Here is a 23,027-nt window from a genome sequence, read left to right as displayed (position 1 = left end):
CCGGCATGCCGGCCTCCTTTTTGTTGTCAAGAACGAAGACTCTTGCATTGCCTTTCTTGGCTTGACCGCTTCCACCCGCACCACCAGTCGTGAGTTTGTTTTTGGGGCACTCAAAGCTTAGATGTCTCATTTCTTTGAAGTTGTAGCTAGTCATCTTCTTTTTCCAGCAATCGGCCGTTGCGTGGCCGGGTCTATGACACGATTCACAAACCGTTGCGGTAGAAGACCAAGTAAAACGACATTGCCCCTTGTGGTGCTTTCTGCATGTCTTGCAAAACGAGGCATTTGAATTGAATCCGGTTCGGTTTTGATTTATGCCATTTCCCTTGAATCGGTCTCTTCCTCCAGTTCTTCTTAGGTCGTTGGTCGCCCATAAGATACCCAGCTAACTCCATCGCGGAGTCGGCAGTTTGAGGGAGGTGTGACCTCACCATGTCGCGGATTTCCCGCAGCAATCTCCATATATAGCGTGTCACTTTGCTGGACTCAGGGTTAACCAGCTGGGGAACGAGGCGACAGTAATCGTGGAACTTGGTATTGTATTCTCGGAGGTTAGTTCCTACGACCTTGTGATTGAGTAATTTAGTTTGGATCTGGTCGGTTTCATGCATTGGACAGAATTTCGCCATCAACATCTCCTTCAATTCTTCACATGACAGATTGTACATCACTTATCTTCCTTTGCGCAAAATCAGTGTGTTCTGCCATTCTAACGCTTCACCTTTGAACATTTGGGCAGAGTATTGTATCTTCTCTTGATCTGAACACTTGCTTATGATTACAATGGATTCCATATTCTCGAACCATCTAACAGTCATGATAGCTCCCTTATCTCCATGAAACTCCTTGGGTCCAAAATACTTAAAATCTTGAACGAACAACCACCTATCTTTAGTTTCTTAAACTCTTGTCTAATATCATCACCAGCATTCGATTCGTGAACACTCTCTTCAACATGGGACGGTTTTGTTCGAGACTTAACGGATTTACGAAAGAGTTCAATAGATTATGAATGTTTAGATTGTCTAGATTGTAATTTAGCTTCAGTTTCAACCCCAACGGCTTCTTTTATCATTCGTTGAATTTGATTCATGTATTTATCGGGAATTTTCTCTTCTTGCTCTTTCTCGTGATCTTCCCTTTTTCTTTTCTTTTATCGGCTTCTTTTCGAGAAGCTTCAACGTTATTACTTTGTTGTGACATTTATCTTTTCTTTATCACGTTTTCTTTTTAACTGAAATATAACAAAATTCTTTTCTTTAAAATACACTTTATTTATTATACAAACATATATAAATATATATCATAAATGATATATATATATATATATATAATTACAACACATTTTATATACATCTTTTCTTGATGTATATAACCCTATCCTTATTTGAAGAACGTTTCAACGTTCTTTATTTCACATATTATACAATACATCACAATTACATTAAACACAAACAACTCTCACAACACTATACTCGCATCACACATCTCTTAATATTTGATAAACTTCTTCACCATTTTTGTCATCTTATTGCATTTCTCATAAGTTTTTCTCCCATCTTCTTCTTCTTCTTTCCATTATCTTCTTTCTAAAGTCATTGGTTTCATGCAAAGCTCAGTCCAAATTCTCCTCTTGTGATTGAGGGATCTCATTTGGGTATCCATACTTTGGTGGCGGATCACGGTACCCCATCATGACCACGTCATAATTGTTCCTTGGGTTTGGATATGGCGATGATGTCACGTCGGATGGTAATTTAAGAAAGCTTCGGCAGCCTCATTCTACTCACGGATTTCATTTGCTTGGTCTTTAATTGATGGGATCTGGCCTTGGTATGGTGGGAAACTTAACGATGCTTTGTTCTTGAGTTCCTCTAGATATTGCACATAAGGATCAACGGAGCCATAACTTGGATTCTGGGGAAAGAATGGTTCCTCAATCGGTGTTGTCACTTCATTGGGGTTGCCTGGGTACTCTTCTTCAGGGTCCTCTTCAGATTCTTCTTCCGGATCCTCTTCTTCCTCAGGGTCCTCTTATTCCATCAGTTGGGCAGTCTCCTTCAGTATCGGGGGCATGAGAAAACTTTCGTATGGCATCATGACTCTCATTTTAGGCTTGCGAGATGATCATTCACCGTTGTTTGGGCGGGAGTCAACAGAGTCAAAGGCAGAGGTTCCGGTGTGCCATCTACGTTGGCAGAATGGCATTGCATCCAATCGGACGAGTTGGACATGGGTTCCTCCTTAATCGGTCGGTTGGAAAGGAAAGTGTACGATGGGTGAGGATTTGGTGGTAGGTATGTCGGAGCACCAGGTGGGTAGTATGGCGGGATCTCATATGGTTGATATGTTGGAATCTCGGAAGGGTGATATGTTGGGACTTCGGATGGGTAGTACATGGGTATGCTTGACGGGTGGTAGCTTGAATGTCTTGGGGGATCACTTCTTGGTATTGGTGGACTATCAGGTAAGTTTATCGGACATTGCTAGGTTTCAGGGAAATATATTGGCTTGGTTCGGTCAATGTATTGGTCTTGGTTGAAGAAAGCCTCATAATAGTCCTGGCTCATGTTATCCTTGGGTAGAGGTTCGGGTATTCCAGCCTTCTTTGCTTTACATACATAGCTATTCATCATCTTCCTGAAAGACATCTAATAAGTTGGGTGGTTTAGAGTGAGGAGGGAAAGAAAAGGTTACCAGTCTATCTTATCCCTATTCAAATAGAACAAGTAATAAAATATTTTCCTATACTTGGATCGAAGCTTAGGTATTATCTTTGTAATACCTAATTCGCTAAGATCGATGGCTCTGATACTAACACTTGTCACACCCCAAACAGCGGCCTAGGCGTATTGTAACATCCCGAATTTTCAAATAATAATATTCTACATATTATTTCTTATGATGGAAAAGTTACTTGAGTGAATAGATAAATAGTAAAATGGTAAAAACGGAAAGATAAGGAGGTTAATTAAAGATAATTAATCATGGACTAAAATGGAAAGATGGGCCTTAGGTCCATGGGCTTAAGGGAGTATAAATACCCCTTAAACCCTAAATCTTTCCATTTCCATCCATCTTATCCATTTTACACCATAAAAACACACACAAACCTCCCATAATCGGCCGCAAGAGAGGAAACGGGATCCAAGGCCAAGACCAAGCCGATTATTGCTAAATAGTGATTTCTCAAGCTAGATACAAGATCAACATTTAAAATCGAGCTAAACCGTAACCTATAAACATCAAAAGGTATGTTCCCTATGATTAAAGGTTACATTTTTATGAACCATTTGCCATGAAACTTGACCCTAGAGTAGATTGGACCTAGATGTCTCATAAAAATACAAACTTGATGATTAAAATGAACCTAATGGCCTTATGATGGTATACGGCTCAAAGATGAACCCTAGATCTAGCCTAGAACGTTTTAAACCCATAAAGGTCTAAGCTTTATGCCTAAAACAAGATAGATCTTGAAGCCGTGATAGTAATGGGTGTATACGGGTATGAACGATGATGATAAAGGATTAAAAGTTCATGATTAAAACCGTGAACCAAGTAATCTGGGTAGGATGGAAACATAAGATAGAAAATGGGCTGAACTGGGGGTTCTCGGCCAAGTTTGAGAATCCATGGTCAACCTTTATGGTTTTCGGTCAAACGGACAGCCAGCAGGGGTTCTCGGCTAGGATGTTCTCGGCAATCTTGTGTTCTCAGTCAAGTTCTCGGCCGAAAACACGGGTTCTCGGTTAAGTATGGATCTCGGCCAAATATGAGAGTTCTCGGTCAACTTAAAGGTTCTCTGTCCGGGGTTCTCGGCCACCCAGTTTGGGCCTAAACCCAGCTGAATCCAGATGCTGTAATAGGCCGTTGGGCCTGACTTAACTCAGTCCACAACTTAAGCCCATGTTCTATTTGAAACAAACAAGCCCAATATCTTAAGATAAATAACAAGCCCAACTTAGAAAATAATTAAAATGTTAATGGAAAATGTGTTAAGGCAGTTAACCCCAGCCAGGGGATCTGCCCCTTGGACCCCGCTAGGGGCTGCCGCCCCTAGAACCCCATTGCCAGGGGCGCTGCCCCCGGACCCCCGTTCGTTGTGGGTTATGTAAAGATAGAAATACGATATGGATAGTAATAGTTAATTGATACATGTAAATATTATACAGTTAGCCGTGCACAGCTCAAGAAGGGAATAACTATTAACGATGAACGTAACCGCATTCAGGTGAGTTTCTAGCCCCATTCCTTGTTACGTTTTCGGGGCTGTGTGCATACTCGATGTGATTAGTCAATACACTTACCTTAAGTGGTAAGTGTATGCCTATTATGATATATGTGTATGTTATAAAAGTATGCTTGTCGGTACATGAATGATCTTCGGATATTGCTTGTACTGTCAGGAGATAGTTAGATGATGTGATTGTTTATATACATGTTGTATGTATGAAGTATGTATGTTATAGAATATGAAATAAAGTAAGTAAAATATATATAAATGAAAAGGAAAGTATGATATGAAGGAATTGACGGTAAAGGGTGGCAGACCTTACTAGTATCTGTGAAGAAGGGTGGCAGACCCTAATAATATCTGTGAGGTTATAGGGCGAAAGGCTCTTTAAGGGTGGCAGACCCTAATAATATCTGTGAGGTTATAGGGCGAAAGGTTCTTTATAATGTATAAGTATGTATGTAAGGAAAGATAAAAATATGAGGTATGAAAGAAAGGAAGTATAAAGGTAAGAATGAAAGTATGTACTTATGTAGGTATGAAAGAAAGTAAAGAAGGATAAGTATGTAATATAAGAATGTATGTATGTTGATTGTATTAACTAGAACTCACTCAGCGTAGCTGACTTTTACTATGTACGTAGGTGAGTAGAATGAGGCAGTTAGCTTGAGGAGGACACATGGCAGAGTTGGATGAAGCTGGCATCTGAGGATTTTAGTTACGATGTTTTATCACTATATTTTACGTTGTGTTTTAAAAAGACAAATTATGTTTGTCCGAGATTATTTTTTCTGATTTTGTTACCGAGATTCAAAGTCGAAAATTCTCAGTTTTAGATAATGGCTGAGAGCGGGAAACCTTAGATTGAGAAGTTTGATGGTAAAGACTTTGGTTTGTGGAAAATGCAAATAGAGGATTTGCTAGTTCAGAAGGATTTGGACATGGTAATGGGTGAAAGATCGGAGAATATAAAACCAGATGAGTGGGAGACTTTTGATAAGAAAGCCAAGGCAGTTATTAGATTGTCGCTATCGAATGATGTTATGTTCAACATCTTGAAGGAAACCACAACGCGTGGGATAATGAATGCTTTATCTAATATGTATGAAAAGCCTTCGGCGGCTAATAAGGTTTTCCTAATTCGTGAACTGGTGAACATGAAGATGAAAGAAGGAAGTTCAATTACAGTGCACATCAACAAATTAAACTCGATTTTGTCAAGACTTGGGTCAGTTAGTATCAAATTAGAGGATGAGGTTCAGGCTTTACTACTGTTATCGTCCTTGCCTAATAGCTGGTCAGGGACTGTTACAACAATTACTAGTTCTACCAGTGAGTTCACTTTTGATGGGATTCAGGATCTTATTTTAGGCGAAGACATCATACGAAGAAATTCAGGTGAATCATCAAGTGATTTAATGTATGTTGGCAGAGGAAGGAAAAATAACAGAGGTAGTGGGAGCGGAAACAGGAAAAGGAGCCAGTCTAGGACTCGGAAGGATGTGGTATGTTGGAACTGCAATGAAGCGGGACACTTTAGGAATCAGTGTCCGAATGATAAGAATGAAAAGAATGAAGTCAACGCTGTAGAAGAATACTCAGAGGATGAGTTTTTAGTTCTTAGTGTTGAGGATAATGTTGATTCTAGGGTCGTGGATTCTGGTCCTTTATTTCATGCTACCCACAGCAGTGAAGCATTGAAAAATTTGAAGAAAGGTGATTTTGGTAAGGTTAGACTGGCGAACAATGTTGTTCTTGATGTTATGGGCATGGGTAACATGAATTTAGTTACTTCAACCGGTTCATGGACCTTAAACGATGTCAAAGTGATTCCAAGCTTAAAGAAAAAGTTGATTTCTGTCGGGCAGCTGGATGAACAGGGACATGAGGTTAAATTTGGGAACCGGCAGTGGAAAGTTATAAAGGGAAATATTTTCATAGCTCGAGGAAGAAAGAGGGTATCTTTGTATATGGTCAGTTTATCGTTTGAGGGAGTGACCAACCTAGTTCAGAAGAAGACCAAAGTCCGGTTCACCAAGTCTAGTGGGCAGAAGAAGGTTTGTTTTGCAGGAGATAAATCCATAGCCACAAGTCAGATTCAGGTTGAACGTGCTAGAAGAGGTTCAGGAAAACCAGTCAGAGGTTTTCATGGCAGTGTGAGCACTGGCAGTCAGTCAGTCAAAGCTTTAGCCAGTGTTACCAAGCAGTGGGTTAAGAGAACTAGTATTTCATCGGTTAAAGTCTCTCAGGAGATTACCTGCTTAATATGAAGATGTTGTTTGTTCTCAAGGTATTCCAGGATTCGGCAGTTCGTGTAAGTGGGAGCTGGTAGGGACAGAGAACGAGTCGCTAGCAGTTGTAGCTATGACTGATGTGTTGGAACTAGTGGGAGTTTCAACGGGCGTTCAGGTTAACTGATGAGAAGACAGATGCAACCAGGAAGATGAGGAAGATTACAAAAGGTACAAGCAATCATAGGTAGGCAGTTTGAAGATTATCAAGCCTCCAAGTGAGAGATTGTTGGATTATGGAGGCTCAATTGGTGTTGGGCCGGTTCATTTTAGAAGACTAAATTGGTGGCAGTTAATTAAAGTAGCAGATGGCCCGGTTTTAATTAATATTAAGCCCGTTATTATATTTTTGGGGAACAAGTTGTTAACCCTAATCTTGTAATTATACACATATATCCTACACTTGTAATTCCTCATCACGAGTGAGGCAGAAAGCAATAATAAAAAGTAATTGGTTGCAGCCCGTGGACGTAGGTCAGCCGACCGAATCACGTAAAATCCCGCGTGTTCATCTTCGTTTATATTTTTCTCTTGCAGATTATCTGTGTTTGTGTGTGTGTTGCAATACCCAAATCCCTAATATTATATTCATATCTTAAATTAAATATCATTTAAATCACTAAATATTTAACACACCTTATTTTCAAATTCTTTTTAGCTTAATCTATTAAAGATTTAACTTACGTTGAATAACTAATTTATTATGTAACGGGCCATGTCAGGTCATAACAAGTCGGGCTCCAGGTCAGGTCTGATTTTCCGTGACCATGTAAAGTTTTATTAACAATATATCTGTTTGGGGTCAAAATGATCATTAACAGCATCCGATACTCTACTTCGGGTATTATTATTTGCCCTCAGATACAGACTTATTTACATTTGAATGCATCGTATCGGTGAAAAATGGTGTTCTTTTTTAATATTTTTTTGCCATATAATTGCGGGAGCCAATTTGTTATTACTTATTTCTTTTCAGACTTGGCGATGATAATATGGACTTATCCAACTTTAGGCAGTCTTTGTAAGTATACTTTCTTGATTTGGGTCAAACAAATTAACAAACTGTGAACATATTTAATTCAGGAGTAATATAATCAATTTAGACTGTATTTTGCTCAAATACATTCTACACCAACTTTGACTTCGGTCAAACTATTTGATTATTTCAACTCAAAACTATTGTGACCAAAACACCCCTTTTGGTTTACAACAGCTTTATGCAATCAAATTAGCAATACCTTCAATTTATAATTTTTTAATAGTAGATCCACTTTGAACTTGCAAACCATATACAATACATGTGCAAGCGTTACTTTTGACTTGATAATAAAAATTTTGTGAAATGCCTGAACTATTATCTTTGTTTTTGGTTTAATATAGTAATTGTATGTTTTGGGGGAGTGTTTATGGCTCTTCTTCATTAGTAACTAATTCATAATTTTTGTGTATGCAGGTTTCCGTGTTCATTGTGGTTCTGTAGCACTACTTTCCTAGGTATATACTTGCAGAAAAATAGCTTTGCTGAACTTGGTAGCAAAGTAATCCTTGCAGCAAGGGTTTTTTTTTTAAAGTAATGTAATAGAAAACAGATTACATTCTGAATTGAAACATTGCAAAGAAACATTAATTTTGACTGTTCTTTTGTCGTTGACATTTCAGTTATTATTGATAATATTTTTCTTAGGAATAAGGAAATAAAAAAGAGTAGGAGCTCTAACTAGCTTTAGAGAAAGTTAAATAGGATAGAATCGTGTCACGCTACACGCACGTATAAACGTAATGATGCGCTGCAACGCGCGTGGGTCTAATTACTAGTTATGTTAATAATTTCCTTCATCTCCTTCTACCAACCCCATTTTTTTCTCTATGCCCTCTTTTCTCTACCCTAAAAAACTTTATAATATTGTTCTTCTCTTTATAGTGAAATCAAGTCACAGAGAAGCAAAATACCATAACTTGTTTTTTTGATATCCCAATCACTCTCAAATTGAAAACCCTTTCTCCTCATGCTCAATCAAATCTTCTTTCACATGGAATTCTATCGTTGTCAGGGCCGGCCCGTGTGCTGTGCAGGCTAGGCCACTGCATATGGCCAAAAAATCAACTCCAAATATTAGTAGATAAGTTATAAGCAAATACAAAGAAGAAAAAAAAATTCTGCATAGCTCAGATGGTAAGTAACTTGATTTGCAAGTTGAGCACCCTGGGTTCGAATCCCAGCTGTTTTGTATCCCTTGTATTTTTTTTTTTTCATGTTTTCTCAAATTCCACCAATGTTTTTTACTTTTTTGTTATTTGGCATATTCATGTTAATTTCTTTGTTTATATTTTTTCTGTTATTTGGCATATTCATGTTAATTTCTTTGTTTATATTAAGATTTTTTTTATATTTTATTTATATATCTTTGATTACATCAAAATTTCCTTACTTTTTATTATTATTTGGTATATTTTCATTTCTTTGTTTATATTAAGATCTTTTTTATATGTTATATATATAATCTTTTTAAAACCCATATTTAAATTTAAAACCCAACTAAAAATTATATTAAAGAATAAAACGCACTTGTATTTTAGGCCAAATAAACTTATTAGAGGACATATTTTTTTTATTTTTTAAAACATTTTAAATGTAGGGCCCATTTTTTATTCCGCACAAGGCCCTTGAGGTCCTCTCATTTTCAGAGACGGCCCTGATCGTTGTATCCTAACATTCTTCACTTGGAACTCTACTAATCGATTCCAATGGATCAATCTCAATCGAAAATCTATCAGGTAACCACAAAATTATTAAAACGACAATCACAACCCCTAAATTTCAAAATCCCAATGTCGTCCATCAAAACTCAACTCCAAAACCTCACATCCGTCACGCACACGAATAACTCCCCATATCCAATGACAAAACACTCTGTGGCAATGCCTTATTGCACCACCCGAATTCGGTGCACCTGTTACTCTGTCTATAAGGATGTAAGAACGGATTAAGATTATATTCAGTTGAGCGAAGAAGACAATTAGTTTTGACACGAGTGGCCGGAGGTTGAGGCACGTGAACGCGAAGAAGCATATGAAGCAGTGATTAACTAGATTTCATAGTGATGGCATATAGTGGTTCTATGGTTGTGTAAGTGTTTTAAAACCCGGTTCAAACCGGCCGATTGAACCGGTTTAACCAGATTTCTTATAACAGGACGGTATTTTCAGTCCAGTATTTTTGGCCGGTTTGCTAAAAAGTCGTGCTGTCGTTTTTTTCTAAAACACCGGTTTTTACCAGATACCCAGTTTTAATTCCGAGAAATTTTTAATATTTGCGGCCCATATTTTTTCAAAATTACTTTTAACCCAACATTTAGCATTCAAACGTGTAAACTTTAGGACTATTTTTTTTTAAATTGAGTGCTTTTGTATTATTTTTAATATTGATTAACTTTTGAATAATTTTTTGTTATCGAATCATTTACTTTTGGGTTATTTTTTGATTAAAGTTGAATTTATAGGAAATTATAAGGTAAACTATTCAACCGGTTGAACTTTCCGGTATAACCCGGTTCAACCGGTTATACCATTTCTTAGCCCAATCCGTTACAAGTAAAACCGGTTTTTAAAACATTGCGGTGTATTTGACTGAGTCGGAGAAGTTAGAAATGAAGGAAATTATTACCATAAATATATTTTTTTAATTTACTTAATATGTTACAAACAATGTTTTCAGACCCGGTCCGGACGTCGACCCAGAGGCCTTACCGGGTCAAAGGTCGGACCGACCCGGGAGGGCGGACCGGTGTTTGACCCGAATGACGTCATAAATTATTTAAATATATATGTATTTATATATATAATTCATATACATATAAAAATAATAATAATTAAAATAATAATAATAATAATAATAATAAACTTTAATGTTTATTTATGTTTCTTTGTAAGGCCCCGTTCCCGGTGCCCTACGTTAGCGTTAGATTTACTCATTAACACATTCTCTAAATATCAGAGTTAATTAAAACTTTCGCGGAAATAATAATAGTCAACCATTCATTACGAAAATTCAATACTTGTCTTAAAGCATAACATAAAGTAGCTTATTAAAGCATCATGACAAATATTTTTTCGATATCAGTCCCTTCTAATCATGTTATGTGTCCCTCTCAAGCCAGCTGCTTCAATCTATTTGCCTGCGTGCATACTAAAAGTCAGTTACGCTGAGTGAGTTCTAGTTAATCAGGTAACATACAATACATTCACATACTTATACATAAGCATCCTAAGATACATAATATATAACTTGTTTACCTTTCTTTCGTACATACATAAGTATATACCTTCTTTCTTTCATTCTTTCTTTCTTTCATACTTTTATATATAATCTTACTTTACATACTTATACGTTTTAAAGAGCATTATGCCCTACTTCCTCGAGTATTATTAGGGCTCGGTCCTCTTTCTTCCTCGGAAATAACTAAGGTCTGGTCCCTTCTTCCTCGAGTATTAATAGGGCTCGGTCCCTTTCTACCTCGGATATTATTAGGGTCTGGTCCCTTCTTCCTCGAGTATATTTAGGACTCAGTCCTCTTCTACCTTACAACCATACCATAACTTTCTTTATATTAATATTTATAAACTTTCATACATACTTTCAATGTTTCATATAACATGCATATATCATTCATACATCGTACATAAAACAATCACATCTCCTAACGATCACCTTCACTAACGATACGTGCAATATCCGAAGATCGTTCACGTACTGACAAGCATTCATTCATATCCTCAAAAATTGTCACATAAATCATATAAAGCATACACTTACCGATTAAGGTAAGTGTATTAACTAATCACATCGACTATGCACACCGCCCCGAAAACATAACAAGGAAATGAGGGCTAGAAACTCACCTGGGTCCGATTCCTTTCAAAGTTAATGGTAACTCCTTTCCTTTATTGGGCGCGGCTAACTGTATAACAATTACACGTATCAATTAACTAACCTTATCCATATCATATTTCTAGGTTATTGTAACCCCTAGCTACAGGGGTCCGGGGGCAGCGCCCCTAGAAGCAGGTATCTAGGGGCGGAAGCCCCTTGAAGGTTCCAAGGGGTAGAGCCCCTGGCTGGGGTTAAGCTGCCAGGTCAGCTTGAAATTTTTTTATTTTCCTTAATAAGCCTTTACCAAAAACCTCATCAGAAAAACTGAAGTTTAATTATTTAATCAAATCAAATCTTCATTTTAAACATTACATTTCCTTATTAATTATTTACTTATTCTTATCTTAAACATCATATAAGTCCATATCTATCGTTTACGTACGCATACGGTGCTTATCTTTCGTTTATTTGGAAAATCATTTTTAACGTATAGGTATTAGGGCATGTAAGTCTACCTGGCGTATAAGTTAGTTCCAACATATAAGCTTGTTCTAGCGTATAATTTATCCGAGCATGTAAGTCAATCTAGCGCATAAGTCCTACATATACGACATACCTACATACACGGCGTATATACATATACGGCATGCGTATATACACGTTGATCATACTTACACGTTGAACATACATACAAGCTACATATACTTATGCACTCCATATACATACACGTTACATATACTTATGCGCTCCATATACATACACGTTACATATACTTATGCGCTCCATATACATACACGTTACATATACTTATGCGTTACATATATTTATACGGTGTACACATATGCGCCTTATACTTATACGGCCGCATACATATACGCTGTATACTTCAGACCAACTTTCTTTTTATGCGTTTTTGGGGTTTTCTTCGATTCCAGCACCATCAGCCTCCGTTAACCACCATGGTTGATCGGGGTTTGATCGTTTATGACCAAGGTAGCTTCGGGGTGTCCAGATCTAAGTTAAGGTAGTCCTTAAGCTCGTTTTTGGTTGATTAAACACCCAAATAAAGCTAGATCTAGATCCAAACGGCTCATTCGGCATCACGGGGCTGCGGTGTCGGGTTCAAATATGTTGGGTCAGCTGAGATAAATGATTTCTTACCTTCAATTGGTCTCGGATCGTTAAATATAATAGAGTAAAGAGTGTTTGGCTTAAGTGTGTTTTTTTATGGTGGAGGTTATGGTGTGAAATAGATGGAGATGGAAAGTATTAAGGTCTAAGGGGTATTTATACTCCCTAAACCCATGGACTTTAGCTCATCTTTCTTTTTAAGTCCATTATTAATTCCATCTAATTAGCCTAACATCTTTATTATTATTTTATTATATTATTCTTAAAACTCAATTTAATTCTTCCGGCGTAAATAATATATTAATATTATTCATAGAAATTTCAGAATGTTACATTCATACATTGCTTTTTGAATATTGATTTATATTTGATCAATAAAGACATCAATAAAACTTGATTGGTTGGGTTATGGGTAATTATTAAAGCTTCTATTTAGGAAATGACCCAAGTTCGAATCCTGTCATACACATTTCATTTTGGATTTAATGAAAAAAATGGGTTTTACCATTCGACATGCCGGGTCACCAGGCCTGCGCTGACCGCCACCCCGCAAAACCCGGTGGGGTTTTTAAAAAAACGACCAAAATACCCTGACCCGACCCGGCCCGGTTCAGAGACAGAGTGTCGGTCGGACCGGACCGGGTTTCAAACACACCGGCTACAAGTGAGTTGTGGTGGGCTCTAAACTAGTTATCAAAGGTCATTTCCTGTTTTAGATTAAAAATACCAAGTTAAAGGACTTTTTCTTGCAAAAACAAAGTGGAGGGACCTTTATGAGAAAAAAAAAGTTGGTTGGTTTTTTTATGATATTTTTCCTTTCTATTTCTAAGTAAATATAGCCTTAAAGAATAAAACGAGCTGACATACGAAGAAAAATAAATAAAACTGTGAAAATCGACTCAACACACCTCATGTTGAAGTAAGGCATGGTCATTTTACAAGCATACGAGAAAAAGACAAAATTCGGAAGCCACTATATGGCCCCTGTTAATGATACCAACACACCCCATGGATAATTACAAGAGGAAAAGACAAAAACTGATGAAAACACTGGTCATGTTAACATCAACACGCACATAGTGATAGTACAAGAGAAAAAGAAAAAATACAAGCCAATGTCTAGGCTCAACACGGGTCATGCCTAGGCTCAACATGGGTCGTGTTCTCTCTCATGTTGTACTTTCTGACAACGAGCATTTAAAATATTAGACAAAATAGTCAACACGATCATGCCCATGTCAACACAGGTCATGTTGAGATCCCTTATCAAGCCTATCAATACCTTTCCATTCTCCATCAAATGTACACCATAAAGAAGACTTATTACACTTCACCCATCTCATTTCACCACCAATAATGAGGAAATCTTTCAATCCATCCACTTTTTAAATATCAAAGAGATTAAGCTCCTGAAAGAAGTCTTTAGCATCAAAGATTTGTCATCGAATTTGGTTAGATTGTTTTAATTTATCATGTTTGTATCTATTAGGGGTGTTCAAAAATTTCTAATCCGAATCCGTATTCGAACTATCAGAAAATCCAAATTCTGATTATCCGAATTTCCGGATTCGAATTCGGATAGTAATTTTAATAATTTTTGGATATTTCGTATATCCAAAATTTTATTTTATTTTTAATTATTTTATATATATTTAAGTATGAGACATCAGTTATAACCAAGCATCCCCCTTTTCTAAACCCTGATTCCATATAATCTTCTACACTCATCTCTTCTGCGCAGCCCTGAGCACGTCAGTAGCGACGCCATCGGTCCTCATCCAGTCGTCGCTGCAACTCTCCCATCACAACCCTCCACGTCTCACTTTCTTAGTTCTAATTCAAGCAGGTGTTGAACCCTCAAGCGACTTGAAAGAGGCTGAACACCATCGGTTCTTTCCGGCAATAATCGAGATCTCTGGTTTTGTTCGTATACAGTCGTTCTATTATAGGATAATAATTAGTTTAACGTGTTCCCCTTTGGTTTTGGTGTATAATTTCACACTTCACAATCCAGCTCCAGCCGAGCTTAGGCTCGTTTAATTTTTTTATTTCAAAATATAAAATTTAACTAAAAAGTTTATAAGTTAATTAAAATATAAAAAATGAATCGGGTCTGAGCAATGTCCAAGCTTGAATAAGGAACTTGCGAGCAATCTAAATATGATTGTGCGGGTTAACGGGAACCCACTGAGTTTCAGAATTTTATGTAAAAAGCCTATATAAAATATGAAAGTGAACCCTTATATATTTTCTGAGTGAAACCACACCCAAACAAGATTTGTGGTGTAGTGGTAAACCATTTTGTGTTCCCAACGTGAGAAGTCGGGTTCGAATTCCTCTATCAACATGCACACTTTTATCTTATTTCACAATATTTAAGTGGTTTAACTTATTAGGGTCACGTCCATATAGTTCAACACTTTAACTCTTCATCAAACCCCAACTTTGATAAAAAAATAAAATAAAAAAGAATTGCTTTATTTGGTGTTTTGAATCTTGATTCAAGTATATATATTTTTTGTTATTATATTTTATTTTTTTTTATGTTATAAACCTTAACTAACTCGAACCATTAAAACAACCCCAACCTTCGAACCGGACCGAACAACCAAACCAACCCGAATAGTGAACCCATAAGAAATAATTTCTAGATCCGCCACTACTCACGAACCTAGCTCAAACTTTAAAATAACGGCATAAAATTAAGTAGCCCAACTCAAACTCTCGTAAGTAAAAGAGAGCTAAGCCTGAGAGTAATCATATGTTTGAATATCGGTTGGCCAGCTACAAGAACATCAATTAAAAATAGTGCTTTTGACTCGCGCCTTGCCTACCACGCTTTCTTTTTAAACCATGGGCAAATGAACGTGAAGTTAACTCGTCTTTGATAGCTCGATTTTGGCATCTCGAGTGGTGATCTTAGATACGGTTTTAGCCGGAGTAGTGAGTATGTATCTCTGGTCAGTTATCGCAGCCCTGCTGTTTGATTCGGTGGTGTATTTGTATCCGAAAACGAGCAGCATATCAATCCGTTTTTTATTTACCATTTCAATTTTGCTCTTCGTTACTCGTAATTTTCTATCATATATGTATGTATGTATGTATGTATGTATGTATGGGTAAGTTAACATATAATAATCGCTTAATGTACAATAGTAGCTAAACTTGTTACAAATTTAAAATTTCATACCCATACATTTGACTTTTAAACTTTTGTACCCAATCTTGTTAAATGACTAAATGCATAATTGTGTCTAATTCTTAACCCTGTCATGATTGGATAGAATTAACAGTAGGGTATTAAACCAGTCGTGTTCACGGGTCTAGAATTATTACTCAACAAAAAATAGGAGTTTTGGTTTTGGCTTATCATGATAGGGATAGGAAAAGAATAAATTTTCATCGTTTGTGGATCACTCGAATAAGAATAAATTTTATAGTTATAGTACTCTTAAAAAATCAAGTAGAATCTTCAAAGAAACCTGAAAATTTAACAAGAACTCGGACACGACCAGAACCCGAAAAAACGTGTTAGACATGTGAGCCCCAACATGACACGTTTATTAGCACGACCTACTTGACCTGAACTTTTTTACTTTGTTTTCACATATTAGTACTTTGAATTTACATTTTCACAACAAAGAAAACAAATCTATGTAAAACAATTGAATTTTTAATATAATTTTTTTTATCTCAATTTCCATTTTAGTTTTAAACTTTGATATTAAATACCCAATCATTTTAACTTACTACATAAAATAACTTTCAAAAAAATAAAATAAAACGTAGATGGGTCAAACGGGTCAAGCCGCAAAAGTGATGGGTCCAATCAGAACACGAACCATTTAAGTTAACGAGTTTAACCCGATACCAACTCAAACCCGTTTATGTCAAACCTAAACTCGAAAAAATTGTGTTAGATTACTGTCGTGCCATAAATTCACACACCTAATGAACAGTATATGAATAAAAATTGGAGTGGTCATAAAACAGGGGCAGACCCTCAAGGTTTTTTTTTTGGGGGGGAGGGGTGGGGGCGACTGCCCACCTTAAATTATTTTTAGTGTTATTTGTATATGAAAATCCCGATCCCCCCCTTAAGGAAAATAATTCTTGAATCCGCCATTACATAGAAGATGTATGAATTGATATTGGATCATGATATATATCTGCTGCTATAATTGGGTTGATTCCTGGATATTAGATTTGGTTCAAGAGGTGATTGGAGGTTCAATCCTTTATCCATATGTATACACAATTCAAGTTTTCTATTTATTTATGTGTAATATGTTATATAGATGGATTAAAACATAATATGTGATGTGTGGCTTGTGTATTTAAGAAGAACAGTTGGATCACGTGTTTTGGAATTGCAAATTTGCTAAGGAGATATGAAAAAATATTAGGAAATGGTCCAGGATTAAATGGTTATGTAATACTTATATATTATTAAATATATATTTTTTTATTGTTTTTTAATTATATTTTGGTTGTCTTTGGTGTTGTTTATTTTTTAAGAGGTAAAACTTCTGCAGTCTACGGACCATATCTGTAGACATCTGTAGAAAAAGATGTTGACCAAACCTTTGCAGTTCACAAGAGAAAGACTGCTTGTTTTTTTAACTTCTACATACTGCCAAAATAAGTTGAAATAACAAAACGATTTTTTAAAACTTAAAAAGGTCTTCAACATCGAAATTTAAATAATAGTAAAACATTACTTAAATAATATTCACAAAACATCTTCGTTATACCTAAACTTTCTACAAAGGTGGAAGATAGGGGTGTTAAAAGTTGCTAGTGTTTTAAGGAAGTAGAAGCCATATATGAGATGGGAAAGAAGCTAGAAGATGTTAGAACACTTAGTCTAGGTCTGTAGCAACATTTTTTTCACAACTAAGCCGCTAACCCAGCCCCCATAAGACAACCTGTTGTGGTCCGCCATGGGAGTCGCGAGAAGGGTGGTGTGAGCCACGTTAGTCGCGCACACCACAATGCGGTGGCACGACGGGAGGCCCGAGTGAGGGGCGTGAGCCCACTTGCGACTGGTAAAAAGAGATTGGGTCTTGTGATTCGTGAAGGAGCCGTTAAATCTTGCCCTTGTGAATGTTGGCTTGTTTGGAAGAAGACATATTGTTGCAACATGTCATTGATGAAGAAGAATGCAACAGGTGTGTCCTAATTTGTTTTATTGCGTGGACTTTATTTTTATACACAACTAGGAAGATTCTCGGCGCGTTGCGCCGGATTGATGTTTTTGACAGTCGTACTCGTACAACTTAATAAAACGTGTAGTGCGTCTTCGAGTCGAGGTGAAATCGATCAGTGCCAAGTTACGAAACCAGTAATTACCCCCCCCCCCCCAAAAAAACTTCGTTAACGTAAAAATACAGCAAATTAACATGACAAAATACTTGTTACAGTTACGAACCGATGACACTTCAATTGATATTTGGTTACGACCCAAAAAATAAGCAAACCATAAATTCGTCCACTTGATCTTAAATATACAACAATTGAACATATTTAAAAATTTTAAAAAATTGGTGAACAAAAAAAAAACACGTGCGTTTCAGTTGCGAACTGATACGACTTTGTTATGGAATTGGAGGATAAAAAAAGTTATAAAAAAAACCCCACGCATTGCGTTTGCGAACTAACGTTAATTCAGTCGGAATCGACGTTGTCGAGACTAAATCATACATAGAAAACCATGCGTTGTGGTGGTGAACCGACTTGGGTTTGGTTGGTATTAGGTTACGACTCCGAAATTAAAGTAATAAGTTAATTTGTCCACACTCAAAATACAACAAATTAACATATTTACATAAAAAAAAGTCCATGGCGAAAACCAAATATATAGGCACGCTGTGGCCTTGACCTGACGTCCAGAATCGATGGATCAAAAATAACTCACAGGAAAAAAAAAACTTTGGGTAGCAATTGCGAGCTGACGCGAATTTGACCGAAATCATTTGACGGTATCAACGATAAAAAAAACCGGTATTTTCCGGTAGGGAACCGACTCGAATTTGAAAATGTAAAACAAATTAAAAGCAAATAAGAAGGGTTTAGCGACCAATCACGTGATTGCGTGACCAAACTTCTTAATTATTATATATAATAATTATATAATAATTCCTAGCCCTTGATCCAATTTATCAAGTCATTTTGTATTACTTGACCCAATTTTGTTTTAGATGGTTTAATAAATAAAAAATTATTTATAAATTATTTTCTTTTATTAGAAAGTTTATATTTTCTTTTATATTGTTATTTCATATTTTCGAAAACAAAAGAGAAAATCATAAAATTCGTTGAAGCCACCGTTCGTCTGAACCACAACAGATTTAAGCGGGTTCAATTGTGCCTTCAGCGAGTGTCTATTTAGCATCCAATCAATACTGCATGACATAATATTGTTAGATGAAATCAGAGAATGAATGGCATGTTTGGTAAGAGGTAATGGAATGAAGGAGGAGTGAAACAGGAGAATGATTGGGATGAAGAACGGAATGAAATGGATCATTAGCATTCATTTGTCTTGTTTTGTTAACCTATCATAATGAAATGAATTATTACTTTATGTTGTTTGGTATCAAAAAAATTGTAGTAATGAAATATAAATAATAAAAATACTCATATCTCAAAAAATAACTGCAGTGGTGGTGGGGGTGGCGGTCAAGCGGCAGGGGCGTTGGCTGTGGTGGGAGGGGTCAAGCGGTGGTAGCATTGTTAGCGATGACGATTGGAGGTGGTGGTTGTTGTTAGGTGTTGGTGATGTGGAGAAAGTAGAGTGTAGGAGGAATGAAATGATAAAAAAAGAAAGGGGTGGGAAGGAATTGTTTGATAAAATGTGATTTCATGTGTAATGGATGATTCCATACTATTGAGCAACAAAACACCAAAATTTTCATTTCTACACAATGAATCATTCTATTTCCTCTGTTATTCTTGCATACCAAACGCTATCATAGTGTAACATACAGGCTAACTAGGATGATTCCATACTATTCAGCAACAAAACACCAATTTTTTCATTTCTATGCAATAAATCATTACATTTCCCCCGTCATTCTTGTATACCAAACTCTATCGTACTCTAAAATATATGCTAACTAGCTGATTGTATGTAACTCCTGTCTCCAATTAGTTTATGTTTACTATAAAAAATGAAAATAAAAGAGACGTACTAAATACATTTTATTGGGCAATGTGACTAGAAATAGGGAAAAGCGCCTTAGATTCGATTCAGTACCCTCCCAAATTGAATATGAGCCGATTCATATGTCCAGCTCCATGCAGAGACAGCAACATAAATTACGAAAAACGCTAACTGAGAACTTGAAGCAGTAAACCAAATTCTACGGGTGGAGATTTCAAAGTAAGGACCAAGGTAATAAATAATTATTGAAGCTGAAATTGAAATGCATGCTCATTATTGAGGCTTATTATAAGCATTTACATGTTAAACAATCTGTTGCGATGGGTGGGTTCAAGGAATAAAGACCCAATTACCCAAACATGCGGTTACTAACAAAGTAGACTGCTTAAAACAGATGTGTGTTTGTGTGTGTTTTGATTCTGCATGCATGTTTATCAATGCTCTGCAAAGAGTCGATGGTATCACAATTTTGGTTGTTCTTGTTTCTGTTTTACTGAATCAAGATATTTGCCCTTTTGTTCTACAGCAGACATGTTCATATCAAAAAGAAAACATGAACCAGCACATTATATGCTCAAGATCGAGTCTTTTTCCCTTCTTTCTGAAGCCAAAAAATCTAAGATTGAGTTTGATGTTTTCGAAGCCAGCGGTCATAAATGGTCAGCTCTCTATTTTAAATTCTTATAATCATTGAAATGAAGTTTCTATACCACTTTTAACACCCTTTTACCGTTGAATTATTTAGGAGACTAGATTTGTACCCAAGCCGAATTGATGAGGAATTTGAGGACACCCACATTTCTTTATGTGTCAATATGTGACACTGAGAGTCGCTCAAAAGGGCGGAAGGTTTGTGTTGATGTCTGTTTCTTTGTGTATGATCATATAAATCGCAGCTATGTAACCTTTCAAGGTAATTTTTTTACTTTCATACATTTTTTGCTTGTTTCTGTTCTTTAAGAGTATGTTATAATAATAAATCTGTTAATGTATGTGTTTAAAGATGGGAATGGGCAAAGGACAAGGTTCCATGAGAAGAAGAAGACTTGGGGTTTTGACAAACTAATATCATTTGAGTCTTTTATGGACAGTAAAAATGGGTACCTTTTGAATGATTCATGTGTGTTTGGAGCTGAAGTGTTTGCAGTTCCAGAGTTTACACAGATAGATCGGTGCCTAATTATGACAAAACCGCCCGCAACTATGAATACTTACACTTGGACGATTAATAACTTTTCAGATATCACAGAGGATGTTTTGTATTCAGACGCTTTTAAAGTTGGCAAAGTCAAGTGGTACACGATCAATTTGTCATAATTAATATGGATTTTATTTGGCAGTTTCTAGCCTTTTTTTATAACATTAGATTTTAGACAATCTTGTTTTTTAATTTCTGATGCTTTCCAGTTTCTTGACTCTAGGAAATTATCGCTCTATCCCAAAGGAAACAAGTCGAGTGAAGGTACACATTTGTCAGTGTTTTTATGTGTATATGATGATGCTTTGCTTCCTAAAGGTTGGAAAGTCTATGCAAAATTCAAGTTGCGGCTTAAAAGTCAGAGTGCTGAAAGTGATATAGAGCAAGGTAAGCAATATTTTCCCTTTTCAGTGTAAACTTGTGAAACCACCAACGTGTCATACGTGATGTTTTACATGGAGATAACAGCCATATAGACTCTTCAACTAACAAAGAATACGGTTTGTATAACCATTTTTTGCTGTATGACTCGTATGATGTGAAGGGAGCTTGATGTACACTATTGGGGGTGGTGTCCCAGTAATAAGTAGTGTAGACCAGCAAAAAGAGTATAAAAAGAATAAATGTTATGGTTTATTCGAGACAACCGTCAATCTTCCAAGAACACAAGAGAAGAAGAGAAAATAAACCCAAATAATAATTCTTTCTTATTCTTTTTATTAAACAAAGATTACAATATATAGGAAAACAAAAACATAAAAATAGAAAAAGATAAACAATAAGGAAACATAATTTGACTATAATAAGAAACTAAATAAAAGATATACTTAATTAATATATTAAACTTATTAATATAATATGATCGTATCAATTCCCGACCTCTTGAAAACATCCTTGTCCTCAAGGACGGAATGTCGTTGCCATGGCGGTCGCACCTCGAGTCGTACACCAGCAGTCGGGCGTACTCAACATTACACCATGGTGGCCACCAATCGAGTCTTCCGGTGTTATTCGGACCAATGTCAACGGACCACCTTAATGGGCGCAACACGGATTGACTTGTTGCACCTTTTAACGGTGTCGACGCCAACGAGCTAATTGTATTCTTGTAAATTTGAATGAGATCTTTATTAACCATCAAATTACCACTTTGTTGCTTATATTTACCAGTTGCATGCCCACCTAAGATCACATCCCCCAATCCTTGAGTAACTTCCTCATTAACAATGGTTTCATTATCAGATTTGGCAATTGCATTGATGGGAACGTGAAATTGAGTAACCATTGCTGTATTGAAATCATCCTAGGTGAGGAAGTCCGAACTCCGAAGCCAACCATTGAACCACCAGAATGGTTCATCATCGAAGGATTCAATGACATAGGGAAACCGCTCGTCTCCATAAATCGCGTAAAAAAGAAAACATCGTTCTGCTTGAGAGATCCATAGGGCGTGATTAGATCCAGTAAAAAGAGGTAATTGTGGATGCTCCCACAAGAGTTCTTCCAAAGCCATCTAGGCTAAGGCTCGATGAAAGCACCAATTGTTACGGTTTATTCGAGACAACCGTCAATCTCCCAAGAACACAAGAGAAGAAGAGAAAATAAACCCAAATAGTAATTCTTTCTTATTCTTTTTATTAAACAAAGATTACAATATATAGGAAAACAAAAACATAGAAATAGAAAAAGATAAACAATAAGGAAACATATCATCATCATCGTACTCAGTATATCCCACCAATAGCAATGCTATGGTAGGGTCTGAGGAGGGTAAGATGTAGACGGCCTTACCTCTATCCCATAGGGATAGAGAGGCTGCTTCCGGTGAGACCCCCGGCACATAATTTGACTATAATAAGAAACTAAATAAAAGATATACTTAATTAATATATTAAACTTATTAATATAATATGATCGTATCAATAAAGAGTTGGTGTTTTGCTAGAAATAGCATGTATTTACGGGTAGGGGTGCAAGTGAATTGATTCGCTTTCAAGCTACTCGAGATTGGATCGATAAAAAGTTCAAAACAAGCCAATGTCGTGCCTTGTACGAGAAGCTTTTTAAACCATGGGCAAATGAATTTAAGGATTTTATAATCTTTTAGAATAAAACGTTTCTATCTCCTAATATAT

At 36.4% G+C, this 23,027-nt stretch overlaps 1 protein-coding gene across 1 annotated transcript; it reads left to right on the top strand.

The window, feature by feature from the left end:
• Nucleotides 1-20,213: 20,213 nt before the first annotated feature.
• Nucleotides 20,214-21,308, top strand: LOC143593495 (uncharacterized). The gene is made up of 5 exons (XM_077073111.1): nt 20,214-20,353; nt 20,440-20,459; nt 20,497-20,607; nt 20,698-21,008; nt 21,042-21,308. The coding sequence occupies exons 1-5, from the start codon at nt 20,226-20,228 to the stop codon at nt 21,306-21,308; spliced, it is 837 nt and encodes a 278-aa protein (XP_076929226.1). The 5' UTR covers nt 20,214-20,225.
• Nucleotides 21,309-23,027: the final 1,719 nt, after the last annotated feature.

This window comes from Bidens hawaiensis, unplaced genomic scaffold, assembly GCF_021521415.1.
Source record: "Bidens hawaiensis isolate Kalapana, Puna unplaced genomic scaffold, B.hawaiensis_p1.1 tig00042276_1, whole genome shotgun sequence".
Taxonomy (NCBI): domain Eukaryota; kingdom Viridiplantae; phylum Streptophyta; class Magnoliopsida; order Asterales; family Asteraceae; genus Bidens; species Bidens hawaiensis.
The sequence above is the reverse complement of the archived record's forward strand: the minus strand, read 5'-3'. Positions and strand labels throughout refer to the sequence as shown.

Excerpts from the sequence above, each read along its gene's own strand:
- LOC143593495 (XM_077073111.1), top strand. The coding sequence starts at position 20,226 with ATGTTCATATCAAAAAGAAAACATGAACCAGCACATTATATGCTCAAG. Across the intron at positions 20,354-20,439 it reads GAAGCCAGCGGTCATAAATG|GAGACTAGATTTGTACCCAA; the intron begins GTCAGCTCTCTA and ends TGAATTATTTAG. Across the intron at positions 20,608-20,697 it reads CAGCTATGTAACCTTTCAAG|ATGGGAATGGGCAAAGGACA; the intron begins GTAATTTTTTTA and ends ATGTGTTTAAAG.